The 15031-nt window shown below is 54.6% G+C and overlaps 1 protein-coding gene across 1 annotated transcript; it reads right to left on the bottom strand.

The window, feature by feature from the left end:
• Nucleotides 1-7824: 7824 nt before the first annotated feature.
• Nucleotides 7825-14900, bottom strand: LRFN3 (leucine rich repeat and fibronectin type III domain containing 3). The gene is made up of 3 exons (XM_008575665.1): nucleotides 14012-14900; nucleotides 11112-12548; nucleotides 7825-8466 (listed from the first exon to the last, which is right to left on the bottom strand). Exons 2-3 carry the CDS (start codon nucleotides 12530-12532, stop codon nucleotides 8001-8003), a joined length of 1887 nt encoding a protein of 628 aa, XP_008573887.1. The 5' UTR covers nucleotides 12533-12548; nucleotides 14012-14900; the 3' UTR covers nucleotides 7825-8000.
• Nucleotides 14901-15031: the final 131 nt, after the last annotated feature.

Here is a 15031-nt window from a genome sequence, read left to right on the forward strand (position 1 = left end):
TCAGGGCGGCCGCCCACGCACGGTCACCGCCATCACTCCCACCCGCCGCGACGCTGCTGGGCCCACCGCGCCACCTGCAGCCCGCCGCGAGCCTGCGGGTGCGCGGGAAAAGCCGCGTCCCCACGGGGTGCGTTGTCACCAGCACCGCCTTCGCGGCCCCTTGGGCGGTGCCGATTACTACAGCCGGAAGTCGGGCTTCTCAGCGCCCCAGTTTCCCAAGAAAGCCGCTATGATGTGGCGGCCCTGGAAACCCACAAACGCAGCTGTCGGGCCTGAGGGAGGGAACCGGGAGCGAAGAGGAGGGAGTCAGAATAATCCGGTGGATTCTGAGGCCGAATAGGTCAGGTTCTAGTCCTGACTGCCACTTTCTAGCCATGTGAATTTGGGCAACGTACCTAACTTCTTTGGACCTCAGTTCCCTCATCTATAAAAGAGGGTATTAGTATACACTTCCCAGAGCTTTGGGGAGGCACATAAGATAGTATACGTAAAGGCCATGGAACAATGGCTGGTATATAAATATCACCTTAAGGTGGCTTCCTTTGGATCATCAGTCCCAGAAAGGCCTGCCCAGTTCCTTCTCAGAACCAGTGTGGCCAGTCTCAAAGTCTGCCCAAATAGCCCCTTGTTCCCCCTGGCCAGGACCCTGTCGCAAGAAGCTCTGCCCCACGAATACCCTGTCACAGAACCATGCCAGGAAGCCCCCAACCCTAGCTACGTAGCCAGTCCCCTGCTGCAGATCCAGACCAACTCACCAGCCCTCTGCCTCCCCCTGGATCACTTACCCCACAGGAAATCCTGGGCACCAAAGAACAGCAGGACAGACGTGAGGGCAGGCATGGCTGGGTAGGAGGTAGGAGATGGACTGGTAAGTGTCATTTCTTCTGTCAGTCTTCCCTGTCGCCCTCCCACTGCAAGAGCAGTAGAGGGCATAAGGGAAATCCCAGAGAAGAGCTCCGGCCTCCAAGCCCAGGGAAAAAAGCAAGGCTGGGGCTTCACCTGCCAGGAGAGGGGCTGAGGCCGGACACATTGAGGGTACTCGTATAGTCCTAGATGCCTGGCCTGGCCCTCAGCTCCCTCCCTGGGTCAACACCCAATGTTCACCCCTCCCCTGCCTCCCATTAGCACTGGCTCCAGCCTGACCTGGTGCCATCGATCATAATGAGGCCTAATTATGGGTGTTGGGTGGGGAGGAGGCAGATGGAGGGACACAGTAAGAAGGGAGAAGAGACAGATATGGAGAGATGAGAAACAGTTGAGCACAGACACTAAACAAGGGAGAGGAAAAGATACAAGAGAGTTAGTGAGATGGACAGAGAGACGTGGACAGAGGGACAGACAAGGTAAGGACTGTAGGGGAGGGGATATAGACCAAAAGAGAGACAAGAAAGATATTTCTTCAGAGGAGGGCCTTAGAGTATGGAGGAGGTGGCCGTGTTTGGAGGGGGTTAGGGGCCTAAATTCCTGAGACAATAGGGAGCAAAACGACAAGAGAAAGAAGCCTAGGCCTGAAAACCACCCTAAGAATAGAGGGGCAGGACCCCTGAGCCTGCTGGGGAGGCGGAGGCTTCAGGCTTGAACACTGGGGGTCTGGGAAGGAGGGGGCTGGGAGCCTGGATTCTGAGGAAGGAGGGAAATGGACACTGCACTTCTGTGTCTGAGGGAGGAGGAGACCGGGCATCTAAACTCCTGAGTTTGGGGACGGAAGGGGCTGGAGGCCCAGAATCCTGGGTCATGGAAATGATTGGAGACAGAGGCATGAGAGGACACCATGTGCTTGGATGTGGAGGACTGGAGGATTTGGAGGCAGGCGTCCCCAAGGCAAGACAATGGCCACCACATCACTCCCATCCTCCCAGAATGTCCTGAGCTGGAGAACAATGGAGCTGCACCCTCCATGGAGGATCTGGGAGCAGAGGGCGAGGCTGTGTCTCCAGAAAGGGAGAGGCAAGGGACCCTGGATACAAGTTCCAACCACTTTCTCCCCTGGGTCTTTGCAGCCTGCACCCCTAGCTCCCTTCTCCCCCAGAACCGTTGCCTGTGGTGATGGGAGTAGGGCTCCAGAAAGGGAAAGGCAAGGGACCCTGGATACAAGTTCCAACCACTTTCTCCCCTGGGTCTTAGCAGCCTGCACCCCTAGCTCCCTTCTCCCCCAGAACCGTTGCCTGTGGTGATGGGAGTAGGGGGAGAATTCAAGAAGGAACCAGCTTTCTTTCAGTAGCTTCATCTGTCACTTGCATAAGATCCAACCCTGGCTCTTCATCTCAAGCGGAGGAAGTGAAGGCTCCACTGAGGGCACAGGGAACAACATGAGGGAAGACATGGAGGGATAACAGTGTGGGCCTTTCAGGGAGTGGTGAGTACTCCCCTCCAGGCCGAGGGGGTAAACATATGTGCTAGAGATGGAGCTGGGGGAAGGGGATGGCATGGCAAGGCTAGGATGCCAGGCTGAGAAGCTCAGACTCTGTCCCAGGAACCCTAGGGAGCCATGGAAGCTTCTATGCAGAGCAGGGTCAGGTTTGGCTTTAGGAAGATCCTGGACCAGAGGGGGAGACTGAGGTCAGGAGCCCAGAGGGAGGCTATTGCAGGCACCCAGATGGGTGAGGCCAGGGCTAGTCTAGGATGGGGCCAGAGAAGGGAGCACGAGTAGGTGGGAGGGATGCTCAGGAGGCTGAGTGGGGGTTGCCTTAAGACAGGACCTGGGAGGAGGGGCAGATTTGGGAAGAGGCGGAGGCCAGTGTGGGACCCAGTGGGTGTGAGAGGCCTGGGGGATGTCCAGAAAGAGGGGTCCAGGAAGTCGAGGTAAGCCAGTCCTGAGGTTTAGTACAGAGGCTGGGGATGAGGACGGACATGTGAGGTCATCACAGAGAAGGAAAACTGAGGTGTTAGGGGTGGGTGCGCCAGAGCAAGGTGAGAAGAGAAGTGAGAAGGGGGTCAGTTCCCAGCCCTGGGAGCCACAGCATTTAGGAGAAAGTCAAAGAGGATGTTCCCAAGGGAACTGCTGTCTTATCCAGAGGGCGGGTGACTGTGTAGTGCGCCCCAGGGGTTTCAAGGAGTTGAAGCTAGAATACACCCAGAATAAAGTCCTTTGAATTCTCACACTTTATACCCTAAATTATTGCCAATTTTGTATTCACCTCCATCAGTCTATCCATGCGAGTTCTTATATAAAAAGATTTTCAAGTACTTACCAGTGACATTCTGTAACATATCCTCCTGAGCTCCCCCCATCCCCTGTGAAAAATTTCAAGTGAAAATGAAGCTCTGGGTTTATTCTGTGGTTTGGGGGTCTTCCCAGCTGGTCTCCTGGTGTGCTGGGGTGTCTGTCACCCAAGCATTCAAGGTTCTTTATAAGTCTGCCCACACTGGCCTCTCCTCCCCAACCTCCTCCTCAGGGTCATAGACACTCCCAGCCCCCTGCACAGGCAGCCGAGCCCGCCACCTTGTTCTTGGCCATGCACCCCTATCCACCCTCCTCACAGCTGCCAGATGGATCTTTCTGAAGGGCAAACCCGACCCTGTCCCTCCACTGTTTAGCACCTTCCCTGGCTCCACAGTGCCCTGCCTTCCGCCTGCTACCTGAGCTCACCAGTCACCACCCACCTCCTCCCATTCCATGCTCCAGCCACACCGAACTCTGGCCAGTTCTTCAAGGGCACAATCCTCCCTTCCTTTCTTGGCTTTCACCCACAGTGTTCTCTCTCTTTAGAAGACCCTCTTTGCTTCGACTCTCTTTTATTTCCCTCAAGCGTTTTCTCCTTCGGGCAGGACTGGCTACATAATTTGCAGAGTCCAGTGCAAAATGAAAATGTGGGGCCCCTTGTTCAAAAATAATTAAGAATTTCAAGATAGTGACAGCAGGGCATTAAACCAAGCATAGGGTCCTTCTAAGTGTGGGGCGCTGAGGGACTCCACAGGTCACACTGCCATACAGCCCGCCCTGCCTTCAGGAAATCTTGGTCTCTCCCCACCTCCCATCCCAGGCTCAGCTAGGAGGCCCCTCCGGGCTCCTGGAGTCCCTCGGGCTTCTGCAAAAACAGGCTGTATTCATTCTTGCCTGTGATCTCCCCATCCCAGCCCAGGCCACTCTGGGATGATATTGTCTGGCAAGTATCTATTTCCTCCTCTAGAACTGGAAGTCTGTGAGGACAGGGTCTGGGGCTGTGTTGGTCACCACTATGTTCCTGGTGTTGTTCCACACAGATCAGACCAACATTAAGCATTGGTACTTATCCTTGCTTTTGTGAGGCATGAGAGGGCACAGATATCAGGCAGGAACCAAAGGTGGGAGCCAGGCCCAAGTTCAATCCAGAACAGAAACATCTTCTTTGGGAGCATCCCTTTATCTGATGCTCCCACATATGTGCCCATGCAAAGAGCTGCAAAAGCCTGGCACTAAATGAGGCCCTGTGGGGGATCACAAGTATCCCCAGACTCTCAGGGCCTGTGTCAGATTTAGCCACACCCAGACACATTGGTTGGATCTGGCAACACACAGACAGGGGAAAGTCCTGGTCTCAGGAGTACAGTCACTTCTAGAAAATGTTCCAGTAGCCTGGAGCTTTGGTCTAAAAAATGTGCAGGGTATTCTCCAAAGTCAGAAGGGAATGGACGGTAGAAGGGCACTGTCCAAGTTCAGGAAATTATACTGGACTCAGCTGGGCAGTGTTGGACAAGCTACATTTTAACTTTAAATCCTAGACACAGGTGATCATTTGTTTCTGCGTGGGGGTGGGGGATGGTCTAGGCATCCTGAGGGGAAGCCTAAGGGGCCATGTCCCTCCTCCCACCCTCCTGCTTCCAAAATTGTATAAAGTGACCACTAGGGCATTATCCCCCTTCTAGCCCTGTTTCCTGTGTCCACATTCCTCCTGTCCAGCCACAGCCTCTTCCTTTCAGAGCCTCCACCCACTGTCTGCCTGGTACTTGAACCTGGAAAAGGGCCTCCATTCCTATGCTGCAGAGAAGTCAGCTCCCCCATCTTAGGGATGAATCCTTAGATCAGAGACCAGGGGCCCACAACTCTTCTACCTCAGTCTCTCTGCAATGTTGCCTGAGAACTGGGTGGTTGGACCGTAGTCCGCACTGTCCTCCGCTGGGTAGATGGAAGCCCCTGGTGAGGTAGTCTCAAATCTCTCTTCAGTCCACCCGCCTCAGGCCCCAGCCTGGTCCAGTTCACCACTCTGCCTGGACCACTGCAGTATCCTCCTCCTCAGTCTCCCACACACAAACAGATCCGCCACTGAAGCTTCCTTGAGATCAGAGAACACCACTCTCCTCATAGCTCAACACCCTCCAATGGCATCTCATGCTTCTAAGTCCAGACTCTTCCCAGCAGCCTGCAGGTGCTGTGTCACCTGCCGCCTCCCCACTCTCTGGCTTCAACGCCGCATCACTCCACTCTCCTCACCCCACTCCAACCCCCTGGTCTCCTTCAGTTGCTTTTACTCACCATGCATCCCTCAGCAATGCTGTTCCATTTACCTGGAATGCCCTCTCCTCCAGGAAGCCTTCTTCAACCTCTCTTCCTGAGTCAGGTCTCCTGGTTATAGGGTCTCCCAGTCCCATACATCTCTCCTGCATGGTGCCCGTTGTCACCACAGATGCTTTACACTTGCTTGTGCGATTACTTAACATCTGTGTCCCCATCAGATGGTGAGATATATGAGGGCAGGACTCTCGCCTGTACTTGTTCAGCACTGAATCCCCAGTGTGTCGCACACAGTAGGCACATAGTAAAGATTGTTCATATTTAAAAATGAGGGTTAGGAACAGTGCACTCTGGTCCCCCCTCATGGCAGCAACTGGCATTCTGTAGCTGGTACTAGACACCCAATCCTCCCACTCCCTGGGCCCCTTCCCCAAGACTTACGCCCTCACTCTGTCTGATGACCTCAACTGACCTCATCCACTCCAGGGTAACAAACAAGAGGTAGGACCTCATGATACTGCTAGGGGACAGCAGGGTCAGACCAGGCCCTGGGACTCAGGCTGTCCCCATGGCTAATGGAGTATCATTTCCAAAGCCTAGACCTACCAAAAAAGCTGGGGGCAAATCTAGGATTTGTCATCCCACGAGGACAAGGTCATGTGCACCAGGTCGTGAGAACGGCCAGTCTAATGTTGGGCCCTCTTCACCACGCCCTCACACCAGCATCACTCCAGAAGGCTGACAGGACCCAAGTTCCCTCCACATTCCTGCCTCTGGACCCACCAGTAGAGAAGCCCCGAGTTCAGGGAGCACTATTTCTCTTTCTGCCCATCTCATTCCTGGATCTCCAATGAGGCCTGACATTTTCTAGGCCCAGAGTTTGGTCCTACAAACCTCCATGCCTGGTGTCTGAGGGGGCCTAGGACAGTTCAAGACAGAGTGAGGAACAACCCTGGGAGACATGGGGTCAAAAATTACAGATCAACCCAAATCAGGCTCCAGGCCCACAGCATCTTAGGGTCTACACTCCCTATCTACACTTTCCTACCTCCTACTCTCAAATCAGCTGAAACTGGTGTCTGTCCCAACCAGTCTCCAACAATTGCTCTTGCTGGAGTCACCGCAGCCTTTATAGCATTAAACACAGCAGTCACGTGGGTCTGAATTGCTTGGATTTCTTCCTCCTGCCCCTCTGCAGGATGTTCCTGTTTAGTCTTTGTTAAGTTTTTCTTTGCCTCTCCCTTGAATATGGAAAGTCCCAGTGGCTGGGACTTGGGACCCATCCCAGAGGCCATCTCACCCTCAGGGGCCCCAGTTCCCCATCTCTGCTGACAAAGCCCTCATTTCTGTCCCTAGCTCTAGCCTCAGATCAGGGGTCCTGCTGCCTCCTTGACACCACCCCTAGACCTCCTCTGGGACCTCTATATCCAATGAGTCCTTCACTGGCCTTAGCACCTTCCCCAAAACTGCCCCTCCTCCCTAGTCCTGTATCAGGGCAGCCCCACCATCTCTCTGCGCCAGCCAGAGGCTGGGATCTTGCCCCGGACACTCCCCTCCTTTGTGGCCCTTCAGCTCCATAACCTTCCACTCAGCTTCCTGAATGTCTCTATCACCCACTCCCTTCTTCTTTCCCCCAGCCCTGCCCTGGTCTTCACCCACCCAGGTCCCTGCCCTGGCTTCCTTCTGGGCTCCCACCTCAGTCTCCTCCTCTAATTCCCTCCTCATAGCACTGGAAGGATCTTCCTAAAGGCTCAATGTGACTCCATCCCTCTTCTGCATAGAATCCTCCATGGCTCCCCAATACCATCAGGCCAAAGTCTGAGCTCCTCAGCCTGAAGGTCTTGGACCCTGATTACCCCTCCTTCCTCCCCGCTACCACAGTACCCTCGATGCCTGGGTACATGTTAAAATCTTGCTTGTACTGTGCCCTCTGCCTGGAACAGCTTTCCTTCTGCTTTTTGCCAATTGTCTCTTTCAGATGTCATTTTCAGATTACATGTCTCCTCCTCTAGGAAGCCCTCCCTGACCATACCCTAGGCTGAGTCAGGCACCTCTTCTGGGCTATCACAATCCTCTAAGCTTCCCTTATCACCACATTCCTGGATACTCTGGGCTATTGCTGTCTGGAGCCATGTCTGTCTCCCACTGGACATTAGGCCCCATGAAGGTAAGGCTCAGGGCTGTCTGGGTCACTGCAGCGTTGTCTAGCACTGGGCATGCCCAGAGTGAATGCTCAAGGAATGTCTGTTGACTGAATGGATGACCATCCTCAGCCTCTCCCAGGGACATCAGGCCAAACTGGGTGAGAGGGGGATGTCTCTTTCCAGAGACATTCCCCAGCTCCAGAGCCTGCATGATTCCCCAACCCCCACAGACAGAGACAAGGGCAAGGGTCCAGGCCCAAGCTTAGAAAAATAGGACTTTCTTGTTGTGCCCCGGTGTCCCCGACACCCTCCCCATCAGAGTTTTAAAAACCGTGAGCAATTTGGTGAGTCTGAGGCCAGATCCCGTGGGGTGTCTGGGTCCTACTGTCCCTGGGGCCAGAGGAGCCGTGGAGGTGGATGCCCCACTAGGGTCCTGCAGGTTCATGGCTGGGCCCCCAGGGCTCACAGTCCAGCTGGACCACAGTATGGGCCCTAGGTGCCACAGGCTCTGGGGCTGATGGAGTGGGCGTGGGGCCCAGGGCGCCGTTGGTCTGGGAGCAAACGCTGCTGACGGGCGCAGGAGCTTTGGCCTTGCCAGGGGGCTGGCCACCGTGCACCTTGTAGCGCATAAGCAGCACAAAGATGAAGACCAGTACTGAGGCCACGATGACACCACCCAGCGCGATGATCATAGTGCCGCCCAGGAAGGGTGCGTGTGGGGCCCCGCACGGCTGCAGTGTTGGCTCCGTGGAGAAGCGGGCGCAGCCCACGGGCCGTGTGGCTGTCAGCCCCGTGGCACCATCCTCGTACACAGCTAGCACACACAGATCGTAGGTCCGGCCTGACGCCAGGTCCGTCAACAGGAAGGAGCGGCTGTCCGCCGGGATCATCCTGGAGGAGCAGGTAGGGAGGGGTCAGGTCTCTGCTGCCCAGCTCCCACCCTGTGCTCTCTCCCCACCCAAGCCCCTGGGGGCTAGAATTCCGTCGCTCCATTTCACTCTAGCCCACTGAGTTCCCGCTAACCACCACCCCAATTCCCTCTGGTCTGATACCCCTTCAGCCACCTGACTGCTGTCCCTCCAGTCTGTCAGCCAATGTCACGTTAGCCCACCCTCTCACTTCCCCATAGCCTGCCATCCAAATTCCCCAGTTTGATTTCGCTCTAGGCCTGATGCCCAGTTTCCCTCTAGTGTGTTGCCGGAGTTCCCTCCAGTCCCACTGCCTCTGCTACCCAGTTTCAATCTAGTCCCACTGCCCAATTTCTCTGTAGCATACCACTTGAGTTCTTCCAGTCCTGTTTCATTTTACACAACTGCCTAATTCCCCTCTCACCCTGCCCAAATTTGCCCCAATCCTCTGCCTGATATCACTCCGGTCTCACCACCCAAGTTCCCTTCAGCCTGGCTGCCAGATTCCTCTCTAGCTTACTGCCCTGTTTTGCTCTAACCCTGCCCGATTCCCTTCTAACCTAATTTCTCTTCCTTCTAGCTCCCATCCAATTTCTCTCTAATCTCACCTTCCAATCTCCCTCCAGAACCTCACCCAATTCCCTTCTGGTTCCCATGACTTCTCTCCCGACTGATCCTCTGCCTGATATCACTCCGGTCTCACCACCCAAGTTCCCTTCAGCCTGGCTGCCAGATTCCTCTCTAGCTTACTGCCCAGTTTTGCTCTAACCCTGCCCGATTCCCTTCTAACCTAATTTCTCTTCCTTCTAGCTCCCATCCAATTTCTCTCTAATCTCACCTCCCAATCTCCCTCCAGAACCTCACCCAATTCCCTTCTGGTTCCCATGACTTCTCTCCCGACTGTGCCTGATTTTCCTCTAGTGTACAGCTAGAACTTTCTCTAATCTAACCACCTGATTTCCCTGTACCCCTGTTGCCTGATTTCCTTCCAACCTGCCAATAAATTTCTCCCTAGCCCCATTGCCTTATTATTATTATTATTATTATTATATCTATAGTCTGGCTTTTCAGTGAGTCCTGTCATCTGATTCCCTTTTCATTAAACTAATGTGCCACAATCATCACTGCTGATTTCATTTTTCCCGTTGCCTTATTTCTTTCCAGCTCTGTCACCTAATTCCCTTTTATCTCTGTTGCCTGGTTTCTATTTATCCTTACCTTTCCTGTTTCTTTTTATCCTTACCACCCAATTTCCTTTCATGGTAGTGCATCCTGTTGGAGATTTAGCTTGTTTCGTAATCTGTTTTATTCCTAGACAGCTTTAATGAGAGAGGTGCAGGGAACCCTGTGATTGCCTGTGGGAGAGTGACTATCTAGGAGAGCATGCATCCCATCCCCCCCAGACAAGGTGGCCAGGACTTGTGTGATTATCAGGGATGGGCCTTCCATGGAATCTACCGACTAATGTTGTCTGAGAAAAGGAGTGGAATGAGCTCATTGGATTTTTAGGACTGAAAAGGAAATCAAGCGACAATCTCTTGAGGTTTAGCCCCATGGGAGGAAAAGGGGATCCAGGTACTGGGTTTCTAAGGTGCAGACCCCAGCCCTTGGGAGGTCCAGTCCTTGCAAACAGGCCTGGGGGACTGAACCCTTGGCCCAGCCTGGAAGTGAGGACAGGGAGTCATCCACAGCCATCCATGCAAGGATGGACTTTGGTGACAGCAGCACCTGGCTCAGCAACCACCTCACTGACCACAAGTGGTCATAGCAGATGTACCAAGTGCTCTCTGGCTTGGGAGAAGAAGTTGTACTGACCCACCTCTTGCTGTGTAAACTCCAGGTTTTTTGTTTGCAACCATGGAAGAGAGAAGCGAAACCCCAAGAATGGCAAACAGGATATTCCTGCTTGTAGAAGATCAAACTAGTTTCAATTTGTTTATAAAATCAAAGATTTAGATGTCACAGTATTAGAACTCCAAACACGTGGAGCAGTTCACACTGTAGAAACCCAAAGCCTACTCTCTGTGTAACCTCCTCCCGCCAACCTCTGTTCTGACTTCCTTTGTTACAGGGCTGCCTCATTTCACTATTCCTGTGATCCCCATACCTTCCTGCTTGATCTCCATTTCTTCCTGCAGCCTGGCTTGTATCTAGCCGTCATCTGGAAACCCTGTTTTTTTCTCTTTACCTTCACTACTTAAATTTGTTTTTATCCCCCCCAACCCCCAATGAACTTTTTACTCTTCTGGCCGATGACTTTTTACTTTTGGTGACTGATTTCCTTTTTATGTTTGCTGCTCTTTACTCTTGCAGCCTTATTTCTTTTTACCCATACAGCCTGATTTCTTTTATCATTATTGCTTGATATTTTTTTAGTCCTGTAGCCTGATTTAACATTTGCTGTCTAATTTATTTTGTCCTTACAGTCTGATTTTTTTTAACCACTGATGTCAGGTTTCTTTTACCCTTTCTGTCTGATTCTTGTTATCCTGCTACTTGATTGCTTTTGCAACCTTGCGGCATCATTTCTCAACTGTGCTTCAGTCTGGGGTATTAGTAGGTGTACTCCCCAACACTCCCCCCACCTCACTCCCCCACCCAAGCTACACCACTGCCTGGACCCTGCACCTGTAGACGAGGATGTCATCAGCTGAGCTGTTGTACTGGATCTGGTACATGCGGATGCCTGGGATAGGCCGTTGATCTGGCCACTGGACGAGAGCAGCTGTGGCCCCATGCTCAGTCACTTGGACGCCTCGGTCGGTAGGGGGCCCAGTGTCAGCTGCCTTGGCGGAGGCGGAGGCAGAGGCAGCAGAAGGCGGGGTGAGGGCATCAGGATCCCCGTCCCGCGGGGGGTCACAGCTGGTGCTATTGGCTAGCTGGGGTGGTGGTGGGGGACCCACAGTCAGCTCAACAGCAGCTGTGGCTTCGCCAGCCGCATTGGCCGCAATGCAGGTGAAGATGCCACCATCGCCTGGCTCGGTGACCAGCAGCTCCAATGTCCCATTAGGGAAGGCGCGAGCACGGCTGGAGTTGCCCAGCAGCCGGCCCTGGGGTGACACCCATCGCACACGGGGCTCTGGATCCCCCACTGCCCGGCAGCGCAGGGCAGCTGGCCGACCTGCAGGCACGGCCAGGGGAGGCGAGCGGTGAGTCACCACGGGTGGCTCGCACACAAACTCCTCTTCACCCACAGCCCAGAAGTAGCGGCCACCCAGAGCAGGTGGGGAGGCACAGGCCTCGAGGTCGTCCTCCCGTGCCAGGCGCCGTAGCCACACCAGCTCGCAGTTGCAGTGCAGGGGGTTCCCACCAAAGGCCAGCACTAGAGCAGAGGCAGGTGAGCCACGGGGCCTGGCGAGCAGCGGTAGGCGGGAGAAGAGTGGGTCAGGTGGGATGGTGGTCAGGCGATTGGAGGTCATGTCCAGCCGTGCCAGTTTGTGCAGGCGGGAAAAGGCGCCAGCAGGTACGGAAGCCAGCAAGTTGTGGTCGAGGCCTAACGTATTGACGTTGCCTAGGCGGCCCAAAGCCTCCCAGGGCAACTGCTCGAGGTTGTTGTAGGAGAGGTCGAGGTCCTCAAGTGTTTCAGCACAGTCGTCCAGGGCACCAGCCGCCAGGGCTGCCAGCTGGTTGTTGCTCAGGATGAGGTGGCGTAAGTTGACCAGGCCACGCAGCTGACCCTCGCCCAGCGAGGTCAGCCGGTTGCCATCTAGGTGCAGAGCGCGCAGGGCACGTAGGTCAGCAAAGGCGCCAGCTGCCACATGGCGGATGGTGTTACGCGACAAGCTCAGATGCAGCAGGCCTGTCATGTTGGCCAGGTCACGGCGGCGCACAGACGCAATGAAGTTGTCTGCCAGGCGCAGCTCGGCTGCCCGGCGGTCCAGCGAGGGTGGCACAAACAGGAGACCTGCCCCTGGGCACAGCACACTTAGGGGCAGTGACTGTGTCTGGCAGCGGCAGCGGCGGGGACACGGGCTAGGTGTGGCTGGCTGGGGTGGAGACGAAGCGGGGGCCAGTGGCAGCAGGCAAAGGAGAAATGGGAGGATGGCCATTGCGGGCAGGGGCGGCCTGCAGGGAAGAGGAAAGTGTTAGGCCAGGCTGAGGCCAGAAGAGAGGTCCTATGGCAGGTTGGGGTGGTCTGAGACCAGGAGACAAGGTCACAGTGGGGTGAGAGCAGAGGAACTGGCCAAAGATGGTCAGAGAGAGAAGTGGCCAAACATGATAAAAAATCAGAGGAGATGGTCAAAGACTCAGAGAGATGTGTCACAGAGGAACAAAGGGAGCAGAAATGAACAAAGACAGACGGAAGGGAGGTGGTTAGAAATGGTCAGAGAGGACCAGAGAATAGGGGAGTTGGTCATGGTGGGCTTTAGCAGAGGGCTTTAGACGTGGCCAAAGAGAGATGGTTGAAGATGGCCATACAGAGATGCGGTCAGGGTGGTAGAAATGATTAGAAGTGGTCAGACATGACCAGAGAGGAGAGGAGGTTAGAGACAGTCAAGAAGATGAGAGGTGGACAAAGAGAGGGGAGGTGGGCAGTTCAGGAGAGGTGGTCAGAAATGGTCCAAAGCAAGAGGAGTGGTCAGAGAGAGGAATAAAGGACAGACATGTCAGAGTCAGCCAGAGACCACGACAGCTGGTCAGGATGATGGGTGTGGGGAGAGGTCATCAGAGAGAAGCAAGGTAGCCAGAGATGTTCGAAATGATCAGAGAGCATCAATGAATGAGAGAGAGAGAGAGAGAGAGAGAGAGAGAGAGAGAGAGAGGCGGGCAGTAAAGGGCAGAGATGGTGAGATGGTTGTAGACTGGGAGTTAGGGTCGGGGTGGGAGGAGGGCAAGGGATGGTGAAAGATGGTCAGAGAGAGGAAAGGTGGACAGAGTAGGCTGGAGAGGAGAGATGGACAGGGTGGCTGGAGAGAAGAGTTGTAGACAGAGATGTCAAAGATGGTTGGAGATGGTCAGCGACCAAGGCTTACATTCAAGGGTGGACTGAGGCCAAGACAGCTGGCAAAAGATGATTCAGGAGAGGCCCAGTGGACAGAGATGTCGAAGATGGTCATTTAGAGAAGCAGTAGACAGAGGTGGCTGGAGAGAGAAGCTGTGGACAGGGGTGTCAAAGATGATCAGAAAGAGGAGAGGTGAACAGAAATGGTCATTGAGAAGAGTGGTGGCCAGAGGGGACCAGAAAGAGGAGTGGTGGACAGGAGAGGCAGCTGGAGATGGTCAGATAGGACGGATGGTGAGAAGCCGTAAGGGCAAGGGTGTGTGTGTGTGTGTGTGTGTGTGTGTGTGTGTGTGCCAGAGACCTGGAGATGCCATTGACTGGGCATGAGTAGGTCAGAGAGGGGCAGGGTTGGTGCCAGAGAGTGTTTGAGGCAGAGCAGGAAATGGAGGCAGACCCATGGGGGAATGTCTTTTTCCTGGCGAAACCCTGAGTGCCAAAGGGGACCTGGCTGTCACCTACCTCCACCCTCAGCCACAAAGCTCCTCCCAAGTCCCTCCCCACCGAGGAGGTCTCTCAATAACCTTACCTGAGCTGGAAGCCGCCCCAGGGAGCAAGGTCCTCAGGCTCCAATGGGGTCAGAGGTCAGGGCTCTGGAGCGGGTGTCTGGTCATGCCTTGCTGTCTCCAAGATTTCTGTTGAGGGACTGTCTTTTGTGTCTCAGCTCAAATCTGTGGCCACAGAGTCTCCAGACCTTGATACTCGGGGAACCAGACCCCCAAATATTGGGACTCCAGGGTCCAGTTTTAGAGACCCAGGCCCCAGTTTGGATTGTTCAGGATCAGTGTCTCACAGCTTCAGTCTTGGGATGCTAAACAACCAGATGGGGGAGTTTAGGGTTTGAGTCCCAAGCCCAGTATTGGGATCCAGTACTGGAGTTCTGCATTCAGATATTGGGGTGCTGAGACAAGATTTGGAGGTCTGTAGCCCCAGCTTTCAGTATTCAGATCTGCAGCAAGGACTTCAGGCCCAAACTCATGTTCAGAACCCCTGGAATCCCAAGGTTCAGATCTTGGAATCTGAGGCCTAAATCCCAGGGTTCAAGTCCCAGATAGTGGGTTCCAGGGTTGAGATTTGGAAATCCAGTCCCAGATTTCAAGGGCCCCGGTACAGAATTCAGAGTTCAGCTCCAGAGTTGGGGTTTTAGATGCCAAATCTTGGGGTCCCAGCGCCGAATTTTGGGGTCCGTGTTCCATATGATGGGGTTCAGGCTCCAAATCTTGGGGTTTCAGGGACCGATGTCAAGATTTCAGCCCTAGATATTGAGGTTCAGGCTCCTGGTTCTCGGGGTGCTGGCCCAAGCTCGGGGTCCCAGGCTCGGGTTTCCGGATCTTTTGATCTACTCTCGAGGTGCAGGACCCCGAGGTCGAGGTGCCGGCCCTGGGTCTGGGGCGGCGTCGTCCCGGCTAGCTTCCTGGGTTGCGGCAGGGGGCTGGCCCTGAGGGAGGGGATCGGCTTCGGTGGGTAGGGGGGCGGCCGGACAGCCCCAGGGCCGGGGTGGGGCGAGGCCTGGGCGCGGATGGACAAACAGACAGGGACACGCGGGATG

This window comes from Galeopterus variegatus, unplaced genomic scaffold, assembly GCF_000696425.1.
Source record: "Galeopterus variegatus unplaced genomic scaffold, G_variegatus-3.0.2 Scaffold1222, whole genome shotgun sequence".
Classification (NCBI taxonomy): domain Eukaryota; kingdom Metazoa; phylum Chordata; class Mammalia; order Dermoptera; family Cynocephalidae; genus Galeopterus; species Galeopterus variegatus.

Bases quoted from the DNA above. Each gene is read 5' to 3' on its own strand.
- LRFN3 (XM_008575665.1), bottom strand. From the start codon at position 12,532: ATGGCCATCCTCCCATTTCTCCTTTGCCTGCTGCCACTGGCCCCCGCT. The intron at 8,467-11,111 runs GTGCAGGGTCCA...CTGCTCCTCCAG, and splicing joins GATGACATCCTCGTCTACAG to GATGATCCCGGCGGACAGCC.